The 22,032-nt window shown below is 37.5% G+C and overlaps 1 protein-coding gene across 1 annotated transcript in view; it reads left to right on the top strand.

The window, feature by feature from the left end:
• Nucleotides 1-22,032, top strand: part of SHOC1 (shortage in chiasmata 1) — a 57,279-nt gene that overhangs the window by 19,165 nt on the left and 16,082 nt on the right. The window contains exons 9-21 of the mRNA XM_087717016.1: nucleotides 151-258; nucleotides 1,220-1,337; nucleotides 4,122-4,216; nucleotides 5,788-6,030; nucleotides 8,527-8,976; nucleotides 13,147-13,278; nucleotides 14,314-14,494; nucleotides 16,185-16,288; nucleotides 16,659-16,840; nucleotides 19,440-19,512; nucleotides 20,194-20,263; nucleotides 20,384-20,568; nucleotides 21,834-21,951. Coding sequence (XP_087573142.1) covers nucleotides 151-258; nucleotides 1,220-1,337; nucleotides 4,122-4,216; nucleotides 5,788-6,030; nucleotides 8,527-8,976; nucleotides 13,147-13,278; nucleotides 14,314-14,494; nucleotides 16,185-16,288; nucleotides 16,659-16,840; nucleotides 19,440-19,512; nucleotides 20,194-20,263; nucleotides 20,384-20,568; nucleotides 21,834-21,951 — 2,059 coding nt within the window. The remainder of the gene's footprint in view (nucleotides 1-150; nucleotides 259-1,219; nucleotides 1,338-4,121; nucleotides 4,217-5,787; nucleotides 6,031-8,526; nucleotides 8,977-13,146; nucleotides 13,279-14,313; nucleotides 14,495-16,184; nucleotides 16,289-16,658; nucleotides 16,841-19,439; nucleotides 19,513-20,193; nucleotides 20,264-20,383; nucleotides 20,569-21,833; nucleotides 21,952-22,032) is intronic.

Raw genomic sequence — 22,032 nt, 5'->3', positions numbered from 1 at the left:
TACAAAGTGTCATATTTTGGCACCAATTCTCATATTTTGCATTGCCCATTATTTTATTTATGTTCCTTTTATGAATGCAGTTAAACATTAAGCATATTCTCTAGGAAAAGGACGTTACAGTATTGAGTTTTGTGTTAACATCTTTTCCAGAACTTAACATGACAATTATACCAGAGATGATAAAGAGTTCAAAACATTATTCTACTCAAGAAGTTTATTCTAGTCAGAACAAAGATATACCAGAATTCAACAATCCAAGTACGTACATTTGCACTAGGGTTACATCTGGCAGAAGGAGGACATATTCCCTTTTTTTGTCTTGTATTCTTCATCCAGAAGGCATTGTCTTAAAGTCAATTGGCTTCTTGATTATTTCTTCCTGAGCAGCTATTCTCTGCAGCACATCACATTTCTAATAACTGCTCCTGTAATCACAAGTTAACAACGTTCACTCTGTGACCTTAGTTATTTAGTGCCTCTGTCTACTTACACTGCTGCCTGAAATTGACAACACCTTAATCCAGGGCTGCGGCCGGCAGGCCAGATGTGTCATGCACTGGCCACACCCACACCAGGTTTAATGAAGGAAAAGTTGTGATATCTCATGCTGCTGCTGTGATGATGCGAGTTCGACATCCCTGCCTTAATCACATTGAAGGTTTTTGCCTCCTAAACTGCTCTAGCACATTCCTGCAATTGAAAATTGGTCTTTCTAATGCTGGAAAGAAGAATTTTATACACATGTACTAAGTACTTTTTTTTTTTTGCAGTTTTTCACTGCAATTTTTGTCATTGATGCCAAAAAAGTTAAACAATGCGTCCTGTTTCCCTCCCTTATCCTCCTTTCCTATTATGTATGTCCTCCTTTGCCTGTTCAGATACCTGGTAACCCTTATCTGAACTAGAATTCAGGTACTTTGGATAATGTTAAATTTCAGAAAGATCTCTTGATTTTATCTCATTAACAAGTCTGTAGGATTTTGATCAAAAATTGAGTGCCTTACAAGATTATCTGATTAAGTACAGTATCAAGCTTTACTTTGGAGGAAATAGTTTATTAGATTGGAAAAGCGATGAGGAAATCTTGTGGTTTTATTACTAAACCTCGTTAAACTGCAAATTGCTTCCATGTGTTTGTCAGATTATTGTATTCTTAATATTGAGAAATACTTAAATCATTGTATCTTAACATCTTTTCTTCTTTTTCTGAAATTGCCAGTAAGTTACAATGGAGAACTTGAGGTGCCATTAACTCCTCCATGTAGGAAAGAAAATATGTGCATGGATTCATTGTATGTCCACTTAAAACCAGAACCTGTTTCTCCCATTAATAAAAAGTAAGGGTGTTTTTTGTCTTTACTGTATTTTATGTGCTCATTGAGGAGAGGAAGGAGACCTTTCAATGCTGCTTCCCCTATTGTTTTAGTCCTCCTTAGAGGAAGTTGATTTAATTGTAATTTAGTGTGTGTGAGTGTGTGGGTGTGGGTGTTAAATGTGCTTTTGTATTTATATTTTTATGATAATCTTTTCAAGTTAGATGCTGGATTATTTTTCACTTATACTGAATTTATTTATTAAGATTATATGCCAGCTTTTGTTCAGAAACCCCAAGGCAATATATATTGTGCTCTATCCTTCTGTTTTTCCTTATGCTCACAGCACTGTGATGTAATTTGGGCTGAGAAAGTGTAGATGACCCAAAGCTGTAGCTGAAACTAGAGCAGAACGGCATGCCCTAGGCGTCAGTCTAACACTTTAACTACTATACTGTAGAAAGAAATGTCCTTCTGGGTTCAGCTCCAAGTGGGGAAAAGGACACTGGAGACATGGAGGCTGCTTGGAAAGATGGTTTATTGTTGGACAGGGCCACATGGCTTGAGCCCTGAACAGAAAAGGTGATCACATGCTTCAATGTTGGTGGAGAAGAAGAGAGAAGGGCTGAAGGAGGGGTTTGCTAGGCTTTTTATACCCTGTTTAGTCCCACCTCTCTGTTTCCTGTTCCTGTGTAAGAAATGTATTCTAATTGGTTGTCAGACTCCCATGGGGCCATGCAGAGGCTACTCTCTAGGCTGTGTTTTGAATCCAGGTATGGATGAATTCTCAGATGCCATGTGCTCAGTTGAGTAAAGTTCCAATATTATCATGCCTTTCTGCTGCAGCTGCTGGTGAAGTCTTTATTATGTAAAGTGACTAGCCTGGCCATGTCAATGGCCCATTAACAAAGTGGGGATGGGCAGGAAGCTACAGGCAACTATTCTGTCTTTTAAAACATGTTTCTTTTCACATCCAGAGAAATATTCTGCCTTTTCAATATTTCCTAGGATATTTCATTTTTCTGGGAGAGGGCTGGATGATTCAATTCAATTCAATTCAATTTATTACATTTATATGCCGCCCTTTTCCCCCGAAGGGGACTCAGGGCGGCTCACAACTCAAACCAGGGAAGGGGAATACAGACAAAAATTTAAAAAAACAAAGCATAACAATACATAATTTAAAACACACAACAGTCATACCATTCGAGACGGGGGCAACAGCTCTTTAGCCCCAGGCCTGTCGGAACAGCCAAGTTTTAAGGGCTTTGCGGAAGGCCTGGAGGGTGGTGAGGGTCCGAATCTCCACGGGGAGTTCGTTCCAGAGGGTCGGAGCAGCCACAGAGAAGGCTCTCCTCCGAGTGGTCGCCAGTCGACACTGGCCGGCGGATGGAATTCGGAGGAGGCCTAATCTGTGGGATCTAATCGGTCTAGTGGAGGTAATTGGCAGCAGGCGGTCTCTCAAGTACCCAGGTCCAATACCATGAAGGGCTTTATAAGTGACGACTAGCGCCTTGAAGCGTATCCGGAGACCAATAGGCAGCCAGTGCAGCTCGCGGAGGATAGGTGTTACGTGGGTGAACCGAGGTACACCCACGATCGCTCGCGCGGCTGCATTCTGGACAAGCTGAAGTCTCCGAATACTCTTCAAGGGCTGCCCCATGTAGAGCACGTTGTAGTAGTCCAGTCTAGAGGTCACAAGGGCGCGAGTGACTGTTGTGAGGGCCTCCCGGTTCAGGTAGGGACGCAACTGGTGCACCAGGCGAACCTGGGCAAATGCCCCCCTGGTCACAGCCGACAAGTGGTGTTCAATAGTCAGCTGTGGGTCCAGGAGGACTCCCAAATTGCGAACCCTGTCTGAGGGGCTTCCCACAATACCATACAAGCTCTTTATAAAGATTGCAAGGTTTTTTTTGGGAGGGGGAATAGAAAAAATATTTAGGAAAGTAAATATATTAGTTTGAGAAATACATAAAGCTCCTAATTAAAATTTCACCTGAAACAGTTCTGATTGATTTATTAAATGTTACTGGAATTCAGCAACTTCTGAAGAAATACACAGTCTCTGTTATTGTTTTTTAAACAGACATATTTGCTGATAATTTCTTTAAGAAATGACCATGACTGTCTGGAGGGACAAAATATTTTCAACAGGAATGTACAGCTTATTCTGCCTAAGGGATCAACTGCTGATTATGTAATTGACTAGTAAACTGCATTTTGGTTTAGTGGGTCAAAAAGATAGCAGCTTAATTTTTCTCACACATATAATTTTCCACCCTATGCATTCCAGCAAAATAACCAAATATTTCTAGAGCCGAGGTGGCGCAGTGGTTAAATGCAGCACTGCAGGCTACTTCAGCTGACTGCAGTTCTGCAGTTCAGCTGTTCAAATCTCTCCGGCTCAGCGTTGACTCAGCCTTCCATCCTTCCGAGGTGGGTAAAATAAGGACCCAGATTGTTGTTGGGGGCAATATGCTGACTTTGTAAACTGCTTAGAGAGGCCTGAAAGCCCTATGAAGCGGTATATAAGTCTAACTGCTATTGCTATTGCTATTTCTAGTATGAAAATAGTTTTTTGCTTTCAACTATGTTAACTAATTATTAGAGATATTTAAGCTGCACAAGGGAAATGAAAGTTTCTGTGTGGAGTAAAACAAAAGTTCCTTCTAGTTTATATTTGCTGAAAATGAAAAATTGGTGTCGAAAAGAGACAGCAGTATTTGTTAACTTGCATCTATCTGTGTGTTGGTCTGTCTGAAAACAGGATACAGAATCTAATGTTTTTCCTGTACTCTTTTTCCTTAGTGATTTCATTACAGAATCTACTTCAAACTATTTGGAAGGGCTTATGTGGCAGTCAGAGAAATACCAGAAAGCTATGTCTTCACTTTTCCTATTAGGTAATTAAGCACAAATTTTGAATTTAGATTTAGTAAAGGTCCACACACTTTCCCACACACACAAAAATATGTATCTTTGGATTGCTTTCCTCAATAAATAAATGAATAAGTATAATGTTTTTGACTCATTTGTTTAACTGGGTATTTTCATCTAGTCTTAGCATGTGTGGAGAACTGATAATATTTTAGGTCATATTTATGCAGAAATATTGAAAGTTCAAAAGGATTCATAAATTTTAAGTACTATTGTTGACAATACTGAGCTAGATTGACTAATATGAGTATGAAACAAATTTCTGTTTTCCTAAGTAAGCTTATTAGATAATACTTTAGATAAGTATAACAAACTCAAAATCTGCCTCTTGTCGGTTAAATATGTCTTTCTTTCTATTAAAATGTATTTTAATGAGAAAGTTGTTTATGTAATCAATATAGTCAGTAGAATCTACTTAGAAAATTATTTACAAGATACTGTATGCTTCAGAATATGCAGGAAAATGAGATCAGCATATCTTTAAAGCATTCACATCTTTTTTTCACACTTTTTCCTGATTTCAAAACAGACAAAGCTCATGTAAGATTATTCCTTTAATGGGTCAATTCTTTAAAACAGCCATATCTATTTTCAAGATTACAAGGAGGCCCCAAAACTGATGTGGCTGTTTTAAAGCAATGTTGTATTTGTGTACTTGTGCTCCTGCACATTCCAAAAGTTTTCTTTCAAATAATTTTCAAAGCATATTCAATTGCCTTACTGATATTCAAGTAAGACTTGCTTCTTAACGCTGTGGACTTACATTTGCATCTTGCAATGTACCCATGATTGATTTCATTCAAATTTACTTTTGTGTAATATGGTTGTGATTTCTCAAAAGGAAGGGTTTGTATTCATACTTTTCAGTCTTGCAAGGCTAACCAGCAGGATATACAGTATTTGGAAAATAAATATTCACAGATAGAAATGTGTTCTGACCCCCCTCGTTCCACACCAAAGCACACTCTGAGCCAGAGATAAATTACAGCATTTAATTAACAGGCAAACATGTCCTTGACAGTAACCCAGCACAGACAAGCTTGAGCAGCAATAAGCACAGATAAGGCTTGGCAGCAATCCAGCCTGCCAAGCTCCTACAAAGTTCTCCGACATTTGATTCTGTGTTGACTTCTGACTTGTGCACAAGTAGTTTTTGATAGTTTGGAGAGGAGCCTAATGATCACCAGCTGAGCACAATTACCTCCTGTAATTGCATAATTGTTCCTGACGCCTAGTAGCTCTTCGATGGTGTACATCCAGGAACAACTCACTCTCCAGCTCACTCTCCCTTGTCTCCTCCCCACTGGTCCAAGGCTCAGGTGCCTCCTGGTGACCAATCATCCTCTCTGCGCCTTGCTCGGAGTCGGAACCTGTCCAGGGTCCTCCACATCCTCCAGAGCCAACTCATAGGGCCCCTTGCTGTCGGAATATGGTGGCAGCTCCAACGGCTCCTGCTGGGCCACAACAGAAATGTATGATAACTTAACTGGAATGTAGGGATGAAAATAAACTGGTCTGTGTCATATTTGTTTTACAGTACCTCAGAATTCTGTTGCTTTATGTCAACAGTTTTCAGTCATAGAACTGAAGACAAAGTTGTCTATACATGAAAATTCCATGATTATCGGAACCTTGGAAGAAGATGAGTGGATTAATTTAAGAGGAAACTTGACTGTACCGTGTGTTTTAGAAGCACTGAGCATAAACGTAAATGATGAAGGAAGACTTGCTAATAAAGCTATTGAAGTTTTTTCCAAAGTTACTAATTTCCAGTTAGATGGTAAGTATTTTAAACTTTATTTCAGTGTTTTTTAAGTGAAAATAAGATTTTTCATTTCCACTTGAATTTGTCTAAAAGATATTAGAAGTTGTAGGATTAGTATGCTAGCTCCCAGCATTCTATTAATGCTATGGCACTCAGGGAAAGATAGTGTGGCACGCAAGTACATCACTAATGACATCATTATAGAAAATGTTGGCACTGGAAATATGCTGCTTGAGGCAATATTGTGCCTGCTCTACTGTCCTGGGAACTACAGCTAACTATACTTACAACAGAAATCAGTCTGTCAGGATCATGACTATTTTTTAACTACTACTCTCTTCTTTTATTTGAATAAGTCTTATCTTTTTCATTTTCATTCTTTGGTTTCTTGTGATAACTTGAAATTGAACTAGATCGATATCTAAACTCAATTTGAGAAGTTCATGTCTACAGACTGTCAAATGAATTACCACATGTGCTTGGAACAGGTTTTTCTATTCTCATTTCCAGTATATTGTATTTTTGCATGTGCAGATAGTACCATTTTGTGTTTTTCTTAATAATTTTTATTAGAACTTTTCAAATATGATTAAAGTATAAAAAATAAAGAAGATAGAAGTGAGAAGGAAAAAAGTGAACTATGACTTCCACCCCTCTTTCCATTGAATAATTGCCATCTTCATTTTCCCCTTCATCATTAACACTTTTTAATCTCCAAATCCATACTTCATCTATTAAGTATTTTCTCTTTCAATAAAAAGTCTATATAAGGCTTCTAGTCTTTTAAATGAATCTTTATTTTTTTCCCCAGACCACAGAAAGTACTGTTTTTCGGGAACATAAATTATTATGGTAAAGGAATTGTTAGTCCTTTTTTCATTTCATTTTTGATTATGTATTAAATCATCGATTCACTTTATAAATCACAACATAATCAAATAGCTCAAGGTAGCATACAATGTGCAGCCCTGGTTTAATTCTGTGTATTTCCAATGGAGGCTTTCAGATCAAGGAAAAAGCTCAGTTATTGTTCTTCTGTAAAGGCATTGGTAAATACAGATCCATCAAAGAATGCAAAAGGCAATCACATCATTGTGGGGCACTTGGCAACTAGTCATAATTGCAAAAGGGTTGTCAAGCATCCAGATCACAATCACATTATTGCCAGATAGGTGTAGTGCAGCATTTTGTTATGGTCAGAAGCGTTTTACAGGCTGTAAGCACCTTTCTGAGGCCATCCATAACTTCAAATGATTGTTAAGTGAGTACCACTTGTACCAAAGTGTATTGGGAATGGAGATGAATTCCCTTCATTCTTATTTTGCTGACAAGGACTTTTGCCGCATAAAAAGAGTATCTGTTATCAGATTAATGAGATGTAATTAATGAGATGTAATCCAATAACATAGGTTTTGATGGTATGGAAACATAGAAGTTTCTATTTCTAATCCCGCATAGTTACAATATTTATAGACATAAAAGGAGATATTGTATCAAGCCTTAATAACACCATCCAAATTTGATGGGCTACAAATAGGGTGCTGATTGGGAATGGACATAGCCCAATGCGTCTGGTAGGAATCAGGTTGGTGAAAGCTACTGTGATAACATGAATAAATCCTTTGAAAAGCTATATTACAGAAAGCTTGTGGTTTTACTAAAATATTTAAAATTGTTGACCTTCTAGAAAGCCCTTAAACATGATTCTGTCAATTAGCTTGAGGATCTCATGATACAATGAAGGCTGCTAGTCAGCTGATTGACAGTTTGTGTAATTCTCTCTTTGTATGTACCACTACCATTCTGCTTTTTTTGTTTTTGTTTGTTTACTTTAAATTGCTTGTTCTAATGGTTTTCAGGTATTATGTGTGTATTTTGATTGTTTATTATTACCAGTGGGTCTCAACCTTCCTAATGCCGTGACCCTTTAATATAGTTCCTCATGTTGTGGTGACCTCCAACCATAAAATAATTTTATGTTTCCTGTATTTTTTCAAAAATATGTGTTTTCCAATGGTCTTAGTCCCGACCCACAGGTTGAGAACCCCTGACCTACACCATCCAAAGTCACCATGTCAGATGGGCAGTATACAAATGTGATTAAATAATAAAATTATGTTTTCTTAATTATACATTGCTTTGCAGGTAGTACTCGTTTAGCAACTACCTTGTTTGGCAACAATTTGCAGTTACAATTATGAAAAAGTAACTTTACAACCAATGCTTGCATTTACAAGCTTCATAGGACTGTAAGGCGAAGAAAAACTGAAGTAAGACCACAAACACTGTCGTGGTTTCAGTCGCAAACAGCTTCAATTAACCACCACATTGTTGCTTCCAATTGTCCCTGTGCAAGGACTTCCTGTATATCCTAATTTCAATGGATATGAGTGATTGTTTGGGTTGATTGTGATATCCCATAATAATTCAGAATATGTTTTTCATTGAGCTGTGTTCAATTGAAAAATAAATATATAGATAGACAATGACAAATATTTGTTTTCTTTTCAGAATGGATTGATGACGAGCATTCCTTCTGTGACAGCAACGTGAAGATTTTTAGTATCCCTCATTGTATTGGGTCCAAGGATTCTTGTTCTCCTAAAAAAAATGAGACTTTTTCTTCACTACCTCTGACACCTACTTCACCACAGTATAGTATCTCTATAGCAGACAACAATGTATCTGCTGAAAGTTATATCAAACAAACCAAATTACAAAATGAAATTGAAAAGCCAGTGCAGATTGGAAACCATGAAGTAGAAAAAAACAATCTAGTTGGTTGCAGGGAAGTCTGTATCTCAGAAAATAGTAGATTAAGAAATAAAAAGTCAGTTCTATCTGAACAGCCTAGAAAATGTAAAGATGACTTTGATCTTTTGAGTAATTTTATCATGCTGAGATCTAAACAGGTGATCAGTCAAAGAGAAGAAGGAAATACTGTGGATATTCAAGAAGAAGGTAGTTTAATTGCTTTTATTAAGATTTAGTTTAGGATCAAATAGTTTAGCATAGTTTAGGATCCAATTTTCTTTTCTGATAAAACATTACAGTTGTATTAAGAAACACCCATGTAAACCATCGACATCAGAAAGGATCAGATAGGAATGTGGGAATATTTAGATTATATGGTAAACCTACTTAATGAGATATTCCCTTAGTATAGGGAACATTTTGATCTATGTGGAGAAAAGAAAATTAAATATTTCCAATAGTGCATTCTCTAGTATTTGAACAAACAGTAAGTCTTAAGAGTGTTTAGAGATACCAGTAATTATTACAGTACACATACATTTTATTTATTTTATTTATTTTATTTATTTTATTTAATCGATTTATAGGCCGCCCAATCCTGGAAGAGTCTGGGCGGCTTACAACGAAAGAAAAAACAAATAATAAAAAATGAAAATAAAAACAGGTGAAAATCAACACGCATACATTCGTTACGATCAGGGCTGGACCTCAACAATGAGGTCAACAGCCCCAGGCCTGCCGGAATAGCCAGGTTTTAACAGCTTTTCTGAAGGCCATGAGAGTGGGTAAGGTCCGGATTTCTGGGGGTAGCTCATTCCAAAGGGTCGGAGCAGCCACAGAGAAGGCTCTCCTCCGGGGAGCTGCCAGCCGACATTGTCTGGCTGACGGCATCTGAAGGAGGCCCACCCTGTGGGATCTCACCAGCCGTTGGGAGGAATGTGGCAGTAGGCGGTCTCGCAGGTATGCTGGCCCTAAGCCATGTAGGGCTTTAAGGTGATAACCAACACCTTGAATTGCATCTGGAGACCAATAGGTAGCCAGTGCAGCTCGCAGAGGATAGGTGTAACGTGGGTGTACCTAGGTACACCCAATATCACTCGCGCGGCTGCATTCGGGACTAGTTGCAGTCTCCGAAAACTTCAAGGGTAGCCCCATGTAGAGCGCGTTGCAGTAATCCAGCCTTGAGGTGACTAGGGCGTGAGTGACTGTTTGGAGTGCCTCTCGATCCAAGTAGGGCCGCAATTGATGCACCAGGCGAACCTGGGCAAAGCCCCCCCTAGTCACGGCCAACAAATGGTGTTCCAGTGTCAGCTGTGAATCCAGGAGGACTCCCAGATTGCGGGCCCTCTCTGAGGGGTGTAAGTTTTCACCCCCCAGGATCAAGGATGGACTGTCTGGACTGTCCTTCGGGGGCAACATCCACAGCTACTCAGTCTTGTCGGGATTGAGTACGAGTTTGTTCACCCCCATCCAGATCCTGACAGCTTCCAGGCATCAGCACATCACATCCGCCACTACACTGAGCTGGCACAGGACAGAGAGGTACAATTGTGTATCATCAGCATACTGATGATACTTAACCCCGTGCTGTCGAATGATCTCGCCCAGCAGCTTCATGTAGATGTTAAATAGGAGGGGGGACAAGACCGAGCCCTGCGGCACACCACATTTAAGGGGCCTAGGGGTCAACCTATGTCCCTCAACCAACACCGACTGCGACCTGTCAGAGAGGTAAGAGGAGAACCACCATAAAACGGTGCCTCTCACTCCCACCTCCTCCAACCATCGCAGAAGGATACCATGGTTGATGATATCGAAGGCCGCTGAGAGGTCAAGAAGCACTAGGATAGAGGAATGTCCTCTATCCCTGGCCCGCCAGAGATCATCGCTCAGTGCGACCAAAGCGGTTTCTGTGCTGTACCCAGGCCTGAAACCAGACTGAAAGGAGTCTAGATAATCTGCTTCATTCAAGGTCCGTCGGAGTTGAAGCGCCACCACCTTCTCAACAACCTTTCCCATAAAAGGAAGGTTGGAGACAGGATGATAGTTCTTAAGAATAGCTGGGTCCAGAGAAGGCTTCTTGAGGAGGTGCCTTACCACCGCTTCCTTTAATGGTTGCGGGAAAGACCTCTCTTATAAAGATGCGTTCGTAATCATCTGGAGCCAGCCTCGTGTTACCTCCCTGCTGGTTGAGACCAGCCAGGAGGGGCACGGGTCCAGTAAGCAGGTGGAGGCACTCATCGCTCCCATGGCCTTGTCCACTTCCTCAGGGGTGACAAACTCGAACTCATCCCAGCAAATCTGACTAAGACTCTCCCTCGGCATCTCAGCTGGTGCTGCCCAAGTAGAGTCCAGATCTGCCCGAATCTGAGTGATTTTATCTGACAGAAACTGAACAAACTCCTCAGCTCTTCCCTGCAAGGGCTCCCCCGCTTCCTCACCTTTCAGGAGGGAGCGGGTCACCCTAAACAGGGCAGCTGGGCGAGATTCCGCGGATGCAATAAGAGCGGGAAAATGTGCACATTTTGCCGCCCGTATCGGCACTAAATAAGTCCTAATAAAGGCTCTTAATAGTGTTCGGTCAGATTCGGAGTTACTAGTCCTCCAGCATCGCTCTAGGCATCTCTTTTGGCGCTTCATCTCCCGGAGTTCCTCGGTAAACCAAGGTGTCCTCCTGGATCCACTGCCGCGGAGAGGCCGCAAAGGCGCAATCCCATCTAGTGCCTCAGCCGCCGCAGCATTCCAGGCCGCAATCAAGGACTCTGTCGGATTGTGGGCAAGGGAGTCAGGTATCCCTTCAAGCTCCTCCTGAAATCCTTCCGGGTCCATCAGGCATTATACTCTGTGTACCCATATTGGGAAGCTACATGCAGTATTGCAGTTCCTATCAAATAGTCAGTTGGTGGGGAGCTGCAGCACTAAGAAAAAAGGAGTCAAATTACAATCTGAACAACTGGGTGATATGCAATCAAGTGCTTCCTAGGTTGAGCTATAATATTACAGTGGATTTAATTTTTACTTGAAAGTCAACATAGTTTAAATGTACAGTGAAATGAACCTTGGTTTAAATAATGTTGTAAAATTTGTACTTACTGGTAGAAGTATACTGGGAGAGATCAATCAAAATGTGCTGACACAATGAAGGCATATAGATATAATCTGTATATGCTGTAGCTAAAGGATGTCAGGTAGGGGTGTGTGTGTGTGTGTGTGTGTGTGTGTGTGTGTGTGTGTGTGAATCAATAGCTCCCTGTACTACTACCACAAAAATTCGGATATAGACTCTCCCTTTAGCTCCCTTCCCCTCCCTTTGGATTTCTCCACTGTTGATTCTCTTTTGTTTTCCAAATGGAAAGCAATTGGAATAAATCAGGCTCATTCCATTTAATTGGATCATGCATACCTTATTGCCCCTAATGGTTAGCAAATTCTGCTCTCAGAAGCAACCAGTCCCATTTTGTTAAATAATTATGCTAATTAATGTGTGATTCAATTGGGGTGCAAATTAACTAAAAAGTATCTTGATATATTTAATTAAAAAGAATTTCCACTGGATGAATAATGAGTTTGTTGTGTAGAACCAGCACAGATGATAAAAATGACGAATGTCATAGATACAATAATTGCCACTGAAATAGTAAACTATTTATGTTCACATATATCAGACCCTCAAAGCTTAGACTTTAATTAAGTTCCATGAGTAATTTAAATACTTATTTACTAATGAGGAGCATCAGTTACTATGTTAGATTTTCATTGTTTATGAATATATTTTTTCAGCTGTACATAGTACAAAATTGTAGGAACTAATAAGTCCTGTCATAGAGCACTGCATCTTTTCTTAGTCTTATGTTACCATCTAGTGATCTCATACTAAAACTGCAACTATATGTTACATTCTATATTTTGGAATTTCTCTGTAGGAAACTTCCCTATGATTTCTATTAAAGAAAGCAAAAAGCACAATAGCCACCTACAGCCACTTATATGTGCCACACAGATATTATAGCTTTTCAGGTCTCTCATTAGATAAGAAGCTATTATTTTGGGTCAGGTAGGTTGCTTTCAGTTTCCAAGTCTTGGGTACACTTCAATCTCTTCCTTCCCAAAACTGGTATTAACCTGTGATTTTTACAGTTGGAAAATGGGGATATTGCTAAATACAAATCATATCATAAGGAAAGAAACATGAGAAATATTAACAGTGTTTAATTAGCCTCAGCTGAAAACATTAGTACTGTGCTGATCTCATTCATGAATCCATTTATTTTTAAACATGCCACTCAGGGTGAGTGTTGATCCAAAAAAAGGGCATCATTCAGTAAGAAATTAGATTGCTTTAACTTATTTTATGAACCTCTTTTTGTATTTCCTAAGTATTTGATGCTGAGGACGAACAACCTTCAATTGAAGTCCACAAAAGTCCTGGGGTTCCTGGCATGGCAGTTCCTATGGAAAACCAATCAAAAGACAACCATACATTAGCTTTCCTCAAAATTAAAGCATCAGGTACTAAACATTTTAAAGCACCATTTTAAAGTTTCTTTTATAACAGGAGCTCTGGATTTCAAATTCCTCTATAATGATCTCAAAAGTTCCCCAGTTAAAGAATGAACAATTATATGTATGTAGAATTCTGTTCAGAAAAAATGGTCAGATGAATGCACATTTATGAGGGAACTGATTATACCAAAGAAAAAGAAACAGAAAACATCATAATCCCCACAGGCGGCCACTTATTTTTCATACTGAAAATGAAGTGCCTCACCAAAATAGCCAGTTAGATTGGAATACATTGTATTACAATGACAAATGCTGCTTTTTATGTAGAGAAGCACGTTTTAAAAGTACTATATTTTCAAAATGATGTTTCCACCTCTGTCTGCTGTCTAAGAATTAACTCTTGAAGGGGCACTGATTCCTATGGATCTTCATTTTTAAACGGGTTAAGAGTTGTTAGGCTTGGAAACACAGAATTGCCCTCTATGTGCCATTAAAGCAGAGGAAATGACCTGTAAAATAGGATACATGACATATTAGATCTCCTATACAGAGAAAGATGGAACGTCTTTATCTTTCTATGCATTGATCAGAATTTGAAAAAAAATAGTTGTGTAGTATCTCTTTAAGCATATGTTTTCCTGGAATTGCACCACACTTACCGAGAGCAGCAGCACAAGCTTCTGCAAAGAGTTACTGACAAGTAGTATGTGACGTTCCAAAAGCCTGCCAAATCATCTTTTCCCATTCAAATCTGGATTACTGCTAGCCTAATACATGGGACTAATATGTCTGTGGTTGAGAAATAAAGAACTCCGAAAGGAAGATAAAGCAGAAGTAAATATACCATTGTACATTTGTCCTAAAGAAAACATGAATTTTTCAAATCATGATCACAATGCCCTTTAGTGTTCATGAAAACCATGTGGTTATCAGCAAACTTCAGTTTCTAGACCATCAGTCATAAAACATAGAGATTTGTTTCAATTTTGTTTTGCAGGACTTTAAAAGCTTTTTGTTACATCTTTGCTTTGTTTTAACCAGAGTGTCAATCTCAGGCATATCATATCCTGGAAACTGCAGCGGCTCCAGTTTTGAAAGAACTTATAAAGTTTGGCATACAGAATTGGAGGTTTGCCACACTTGATTCTGATAACACCAGATTTTTTTGGAAACAACAAGAGAAAGTGATCAGTGACACATTGAAACAAGGTGGGACTGCTGTGTTTTTCTAAAACTATATATAGTTTATATTTTATATAGTAGAAAGGTACAATTCCGTTTTTATTCATTTCTTTTTCTTTAATGTTGGCTTGCATATTAACAAGATATTGGGGATTGAATCAGGAATCTTCTTCATAATAAGACATGCTTTGATTGATTGATTAATTTTATATAGCCAGCCTGTCAAAAAGAATTCAGAGTAGCATACAATTAAATTGGTGTTTCTCAACCATGACAACTTTAAGGTAGGTGGACTTCAACTCCTAGAATTCCCCAGCCAGCATGATTAGCTGGGGAATTCTGGGAGTTGAAATCCACAAGTCTCTAAATTGGCCAAGATTAAGAAACACTGAATTAAATGCATACGCAAACACACAAAATAAATCATGCAATACATTCTGCTAAATCTAATCAGCAATCAAAATAATCACATTGGGCGGGAACACAAGTTATCCTAAACAATACAGATCATAAAAAGCAAGCAGAGTCAGGGTCATATAGACTTCAAGAGTAGTGTAGGGAGAGACAATGATATTCTCTAGGGCAGGTGCAGCAACAAGGAAGGCATCTCTTCTGCAACCCATGAAATAACACTGCTTAAGAGACAGAAGTGGGATTAAAACTTCTGCATAAATTGCAGATAGCCCCACAAATGATCACGCCCTTTGCCAAGAATGATTTTAGATATAATCAGCACTCTGAATTATACCTAGAAGCCTCTGGCACCCAGTGCAGCTCATGAAATAATTGTGTTACATTGGCATGATGAGATGTGCCAGTAATGACCTAATGCATCTCCTTTACAAGATGGATCTGCACAAAGATGGGGAAAAACTGAACCAGGACCCTCTGAGCCACAACTGCCACCTGCTTTTCAACCAAATATCTTGGTCAAAAAATGGTGTAAAAGAAGCAAAAAATTATGAAAAAAATATTAACTAAGACCATTTGCAGGTCTAGAATGGAAAATACCATATTATTAGAAAGTATTGGTGAACCCTCATTTTAATTTTACTTCCAAATAATTATAAAAAGCAATGCTTTTGAAAAGTTAAAAGGTACTAATATAAAAAGCAGTCTTAACTCTTTTCCCACTTGTACGGTAAGTAGCCATGGCACAAGCATCTGCTAGCAATGTTTTTTTCTGATGTTCCCGCTATATGTTTTCATAAGTCATCTGTAGCTATACCAGTATTAAAGTCATATTCCACACTTATTCCAACACCATATGGCAATCCTCTCCAGTATGGGTAAAATAAGTGAGGCTTTGCCATTCTTTATCTTGAAATGAAATTACCTGACCACAGGTTTAAAAAAATTTAAAAAAGGAACAGAAAACGTGGGATAAAGATCAGCAATGGAGAGAGGACGTTTCAAGTCAGTGTAGTTTTCTACTTATGCAAGGAGGGGTGATAGCACTTCAATTCTACAGCAAAAAAAGCACCTTAGACTGCACATCTAAGGTATGCAAGAGGACGTCTGACTTACGCTAAGATGTCAAATTCCTCCATATGTCAAATTGTCTAATTTAATGCTCAAAATTACTCCATTAAGTGCTAGATGTCAAAGCGCTCAAATTTAATAACAGATTTTTTGTTATTATTTTGTTTTTGTTATTGTGTTTACTAAATAGTTTTTGTACTTCAGGAAGAATAATCTCTAATATTATTTTTCTCTTTTTTTATAGGTAGCAAAGATGCAAAATATTTTTTGGTACTCAGACATGCTGCTATTCTTCATTTGCTGGTTACAGTTCGTGATCTTTTATTAACCTGTAACTTGAACACTGCATTAGGTAATTTTTATAAAGAGATGTAATCCTACATTGGTTTATTGAAAGATAGCATTCTATGACTACCATAGATTGGAAGATGTAAAATCCATTTTTATTTTGTACAAATTTTATTGTCAGGCTACATGTAGTGAAATCTCTTTAATTTTTAAAATAAAAATAGTAGCAATGAAAAAAATTACCATGAACATTTTAAAAAGTAATGTTTTACCTTGAATGAGCAGATCTTGGGCATAAATCTTGGTTTAGTGTTCAGCTTTAAAATGCATTAAGAATCATTTAAAAAGGGAAGACACGAGGAGGAAAAATAGGATTTGAAACTGACTTATGTGAAATATGCAGAACATGTGATAAATAATGTTTATTTGAACAGATTATCTGTCCAAGGCAAAAGACAATCATAAAGATTTCCGAGACTACAACCTGGATATTATTTGGAAACAGCTAAAAATTGTAGAATTTGTTGTGCAGGACCACAAAGTCAGTCCCAAAGTGACAGAATTACAGCATCTAATGTCTAAGTGGGTACAGAATAATGCAAATGATCAGAATAAGGTAAATAACACAGAAAACTTGGTATTTGTGGGGTATTGTGGAGAAAGTAGTCAAACTACAGCTGCAGCGAACCCTGGGAGAAAGAAACATTTCAGTCAAGTTGCAAGCTCATGTTCAGTACATAATGTTAGTCATACTTCTAGATTATATCTGAAAGAACCAGCATAGAGATTTGTGAAAGTCTGCTCAACCTCTAAATAGCTTTCAATCACAATCTCTCATGGATTTCCTGGATTAGGGCACTGTTTTGTGGCAGTTCCTCTTCTTTCTGAAGGAACAGCTCCAGTTCATGATGATATGTGCGAGAAAGACCAATCATTTGAGCCCCTCTGTTGTGGTCTTAAAAGCAGGGATGAAATTCAGTAGGTTCTGACAGGTTCTGGAGAACTAGTAGTGGAAATTTTGAGTAGTTTGGAGAACCGGCAAATACCACCTCTGCTGGCAGTTTCCTTCCCCTGGATTGGGGAGGGAATGGAGATTGGGCAGTTTCCTTCCCCTGGAGTGGGGAAGGAATTGAGATTTTGCAGTATCCTTCCCTCAGCAGTGGGGAGAGAATGGAGATTTTGCAGTATCCTTCCCTTGCCACACCCACTAAGCCATGCCCACAGAACCGGTAGTAAAAACATTTGAATTTCACCACTGCTTAAAAGTCCTATTTCAACATCTACATGAAACTGTTTCTTCAGTATGTTGTTGAGACCCAACTCCATATGTTGATTCCTGACTGAATATCTGATGCTGCCAAAATGCTATCCAGGTATTGGAAGATAGCCTGGATGGAGAATAACAGGTTGAAACTCAATTATAGAGTGGCTTTAGGTCTGAAGGGCCACCAATTCCAGTTAGATTCCACTTTAATTCTGAATAACTGATTTGCAATCTGAGGATCTTCTTGCCCTCACAGCATCTGCTGGAGAAGATGACAGCTATGCTGAAGAGGCATTTTGCACCAATTGCAACTTTTCCTGGCATAGGAAGGGTAGTCACTGACAGTTATGCCTTAGTCAACTGTAATGTGCTGCATATGGAACTGGCTTTGCAGAACATCTGGAAACTATAGCCTTTCCAGAAAGCAGTAATTCAAATAATTATGGGTGTGTGCATCCCAGGTACCCACATAACACTTCTGTTTTAAGAGCTGCATAGTTGCCAGGTACTAGTTTCAGTTTAAATCTTTCATGGTTCAAACCTGGTTAACTGTGGAATCTGGTTGTGTGGGCTCTCAATGTGTTCTCTTAATGTGGTTTTCTTGAGTTAGTACTGAGACAAAAGGTTTAGATATACATCCCTCCAAAATTAGGGCTGTTTTATTATACAAAAATACAGTGTTGTTGTTATCCTACTTTCTACTTTTAATCTTAATTTTAACACTATAGATTTATGTCTATTTTTACTGGCTAGGAGTTTCTTATCATTATAAGTTTTGTCTCTACTTCTTAGAATTACTACCATCTTATTCAATCAATAAGTGTTTCTTATCTGTAGCTCTGTATCCTGGTTGTAGATTTTCTTACATCTACCATTTCCAATCTTGATATTTTTGTAGCTAAACAATTTCTACAGCTATCTCTACAGATTTTAATTTTCCAGGTCTTCATCTCTTCCCATCCATCATCTGTTTCTCAACTTTAGCAACTATTGTATGAGATATGTGGGTTTCAACTCCCACAATCCCTAGCCAATATAAAGTTGCTGAGATTTAGAAATGCTGCTGTAGAGGGAGGAAAATCATTCTAGGTGGTGATTTCATCATTGACAGACCTTTATTTCAGATTGTCTATTTCAATCACAGAAACATATGTTTTAATTCAATTCTGCTAAATGCTAGTCCCCTTGACATTTGCTCACTGCCCCTTCCTAGTGTTAAAAAAGTGATGTAAACCTAAGTATTTCATCAAGCAAGGGGAATTGTCATTGTGTCTATCCATTCAGATATTAGATTAGTTTTTATTGTTTTGACTATAACCCCAGATTTTACATGATTATACTCTATGGTGTTTTTATTAATTTAGTTTGAATCCGTCTGTTTTAATTCAAATTACATACTGGATTGCTGTATGCTGTTCAGAGTTGGCTAATCTGAGCAGTCTATAAGGATAAATAAATTCTATGCAAATCTATGTCACAAACTGAATTAGGGACCCAATGTGAGCAAAGAAGAAAAGGCACAGCTATAGTCATGAATGCTTCAGCTTCTCAAATTAAATAAAATGGATCAACTTAGCTGATCTTGACTAGAAATTCCCTAGAAAGTGCAAAAGATTATTGTGACAACACACATGCTTTCAAATGAGAGAGAAAAAATGTTTACTAATTGTATTGCCAATAATCTCAAGTAGGAATAGACCAGCTTTTCACAGAAAAAGCTCTCATTAGAACCAGAAAATAGGGGAAGTCTACATATAAACAGAATAATCTTTAGTTCAGTAAAAAAAAGGACATTGCATTGAATTTTTTGACATTAATATATATTTATTTTTCTTGTTTATTGTTGCTTCAATCCTATAGTCATGGAAATACTCTACCAATGATTTGGATTACTGTTAAATATCAAATGGATATTATTAAATTGTTTAATTGTCTTTTAATGCTGTATCAGGTAATAATTGTAATTAGAATGGATTTTGATGAAGAAACAGAAGTCCTAATCAATACCATTAATACAGTGCAAGGTAAAAGTTACTTTTAATTTTCACATTGCTTTGAAATCTGATGTTATATAATAGGTTTATTCCCTATTTCATTTCAAATACAGTTGATGAGGGTACCAAATCTCCAATATTATTACATTTTCTCCACTTATTATAATGGAGCTAACAGAATAACATGCAGAAAATGTGTATATGCAGCTTGAAGTAAAAATATTAGCACAGCATAAAAATATGATAATTTAACCAACTTTATCAGAGCGTACTGGTTTAACAATCAAGAGATAATGCTATAGGCTTAATAAAATAACTTTGCTTACAAAATCTTTTTAAAAATTTCAGCATCAGTTTAATAGTTTAAGAGCCGAGGTGGCGCAGTGGTTAGAGTGCAGTACTTCAGCTGACTGTTATCTGCAGTTCAGCAGTTCTAATCTCACCGGCTCAAGGTTGACTCAGCCTTCCATCCTTCCGAGGTGGGTGAAATGAGGACCCAGACTGTGGGGGCGATATGCTGACTCTGTAAAACGCTTAGAGAGGGCTGAAAGCCCTATGAAGCGCTATATAAGTCTAACTGCTATTGCTATTGCTAATAATTTTATGCTGTTACTAATTTATCCACTCAGCTGGATAAATGGCTAATCATTGCCCACATATCAATTCCCAAGACTGCAAAAGAATGTTTAATCTATTTGTCTCTTTATATAGGCTTGAAGGCCATATATTTGAATTCTAAGAAAAGAGGAATGTTGTTCGAGAGTAAACATATAATAAATAGGTAGGCCTGGTTAATTATTATTGAAAAATATTAATTTCTTGAAATTATTTCAGAAAAGTATTCTGAAGATGTGACTAAAAGTACATATACTAAGATTCTTTCTTGACTTTTCATCTTTAGTTTGGACATATATTCTTGTATCATTGTACATAATCAACATATTGGGCCTGATTTCCCCTGGACCAATTTCTCATTGGTGATAGAATACAACTACAATGAGAATTCCTGCTGGATTGATCTATGCAAAAAAAAGAATATATCTTACTTAATTTTCCAAACAGCTCCCCCAGAAGCAATTGAAACTGGTATGTGAATATAAAATTTAAAGGAAATAAGATAGAAAATTGGATCTTGCTTTGTAAAATAATATAAAATAATGTAGATACATACCGTAAGTATTTTCCAGAGAAAAAAAACTTAATTTATAAAATTATTTTTAATTATATAGCTGTATATAATTAGTCTATATGGTAAATTATTTATGTGCTAGTTTAGAGTATTTATCATATTAATTATTCAATTTGAAAGCTGTTTATGTGCATTATCTCTGCAATCCTTGGTATGACCCTGAGATATAAATTTTATAAATAAATAAATCCAGGGGGAAAATCATATTAGGTTCATTTTTAATACTGATTGGTGCAGAAATTGACAGCATCAAATGGTTTTTTTTCTTTTGTAAATAGGTAAGATTTTGAGTTTTAGACAATTAATTATATTAATTGTACTTCACATCTTATAAGGCACTTCAGGGTATGGAAATTCTAATTTGTAGTGTATCTCAGTCTTTACTAGAGAGAGAATCGAATCTGCACATATGTTCTTTTTATCTGTTAATTTGCTCCTCAGTTAAAATGAATAGGATATGACAATACCAGAGGTGAGTTCCCACCGGTTCGGAAATCTGCAAATTTTTGTGCGCACCAAACTGGCAATAATGCCAGGAGCAACCTACCCCTGGACAGTCACAGTAAATATAAGTGCTCCATATTAACATCAAATTAAAATGACTTTTCTCACTGAGAAGTTGCTAAAGAGCTAAATGATAGGATATTTGCTTTAGGCAGAAATGAAATTTAATGCATTAAAAGCAGGATAGCACTGAATTTGGACACTGGAAAGTATAGTTTAAGAATTATTTTCATCTAGTAGGAATGTAATAGCTTGTATTGATTTTGTGCTGACCTAAACAGCTTCCAGGAATGTACCAAAAACACAAAACATTATAGCAATTAGGAATTGTATTTCCCAGAGGGAATCTCTGCACATCCAAAAGCACAATGAAGCTTTTATCTGGAATTATACATTCTGTAATTTTAGCAATGAATTCATGGACATTCTGAAAACAATAATTTCTAAAATACTATTTATAAATCTATTCATAAAAATAGATAATTGACCCAAAAGATTGTATGTTAATTATTTTTTTGCTTAGCTCTTTCATTCCATTTAGCTTCTAAGATTCTAAGTCATTTTGGTGTGCCTTTCTGCATTATCAATAAATAAATATTACTTAGTAGTATTTGCAATATTGCTTTTAATGAGCTGTTGATATTATTTTGTTTTTTAGAAGAGTTTTTGCCAGATAATCTTGGATATGATCTTCTGAGGTTATCAATTCCTTATGTTTTCTTGACATCTGAAGGACTTCTCAATACCCCAGAAATCCTTCAGTTACTAGAATCCAAGTAAGTAGTGAAACTCCAAGGGTGGAGAACTTCATATTTTCAGATCCCTTTCATTGTCAGGTGTCCTTCCATGTAATCTTA

Source organism: Thamnophis sirtalis, unplaced genomic scaffold (genome assembly GCF_051295495.1).
Source record: "Thamnophis sirtalis isolate CommonGarterSnake01/CBP01778 unplaced genomic scaffold, rThaSir2_p1.2 scaffold_5, whole genome shotgun sequence".
NCBI classification, from domain to species: Eukaryota; Metazoa; Chordata; class Lepidosauria; order Squamata; family Natricidae; genus Thamnophis; species Thamnophis sirtalis.
This window is presented reverse-complemented; position numbering and strand designations above follow the sequence as displayed.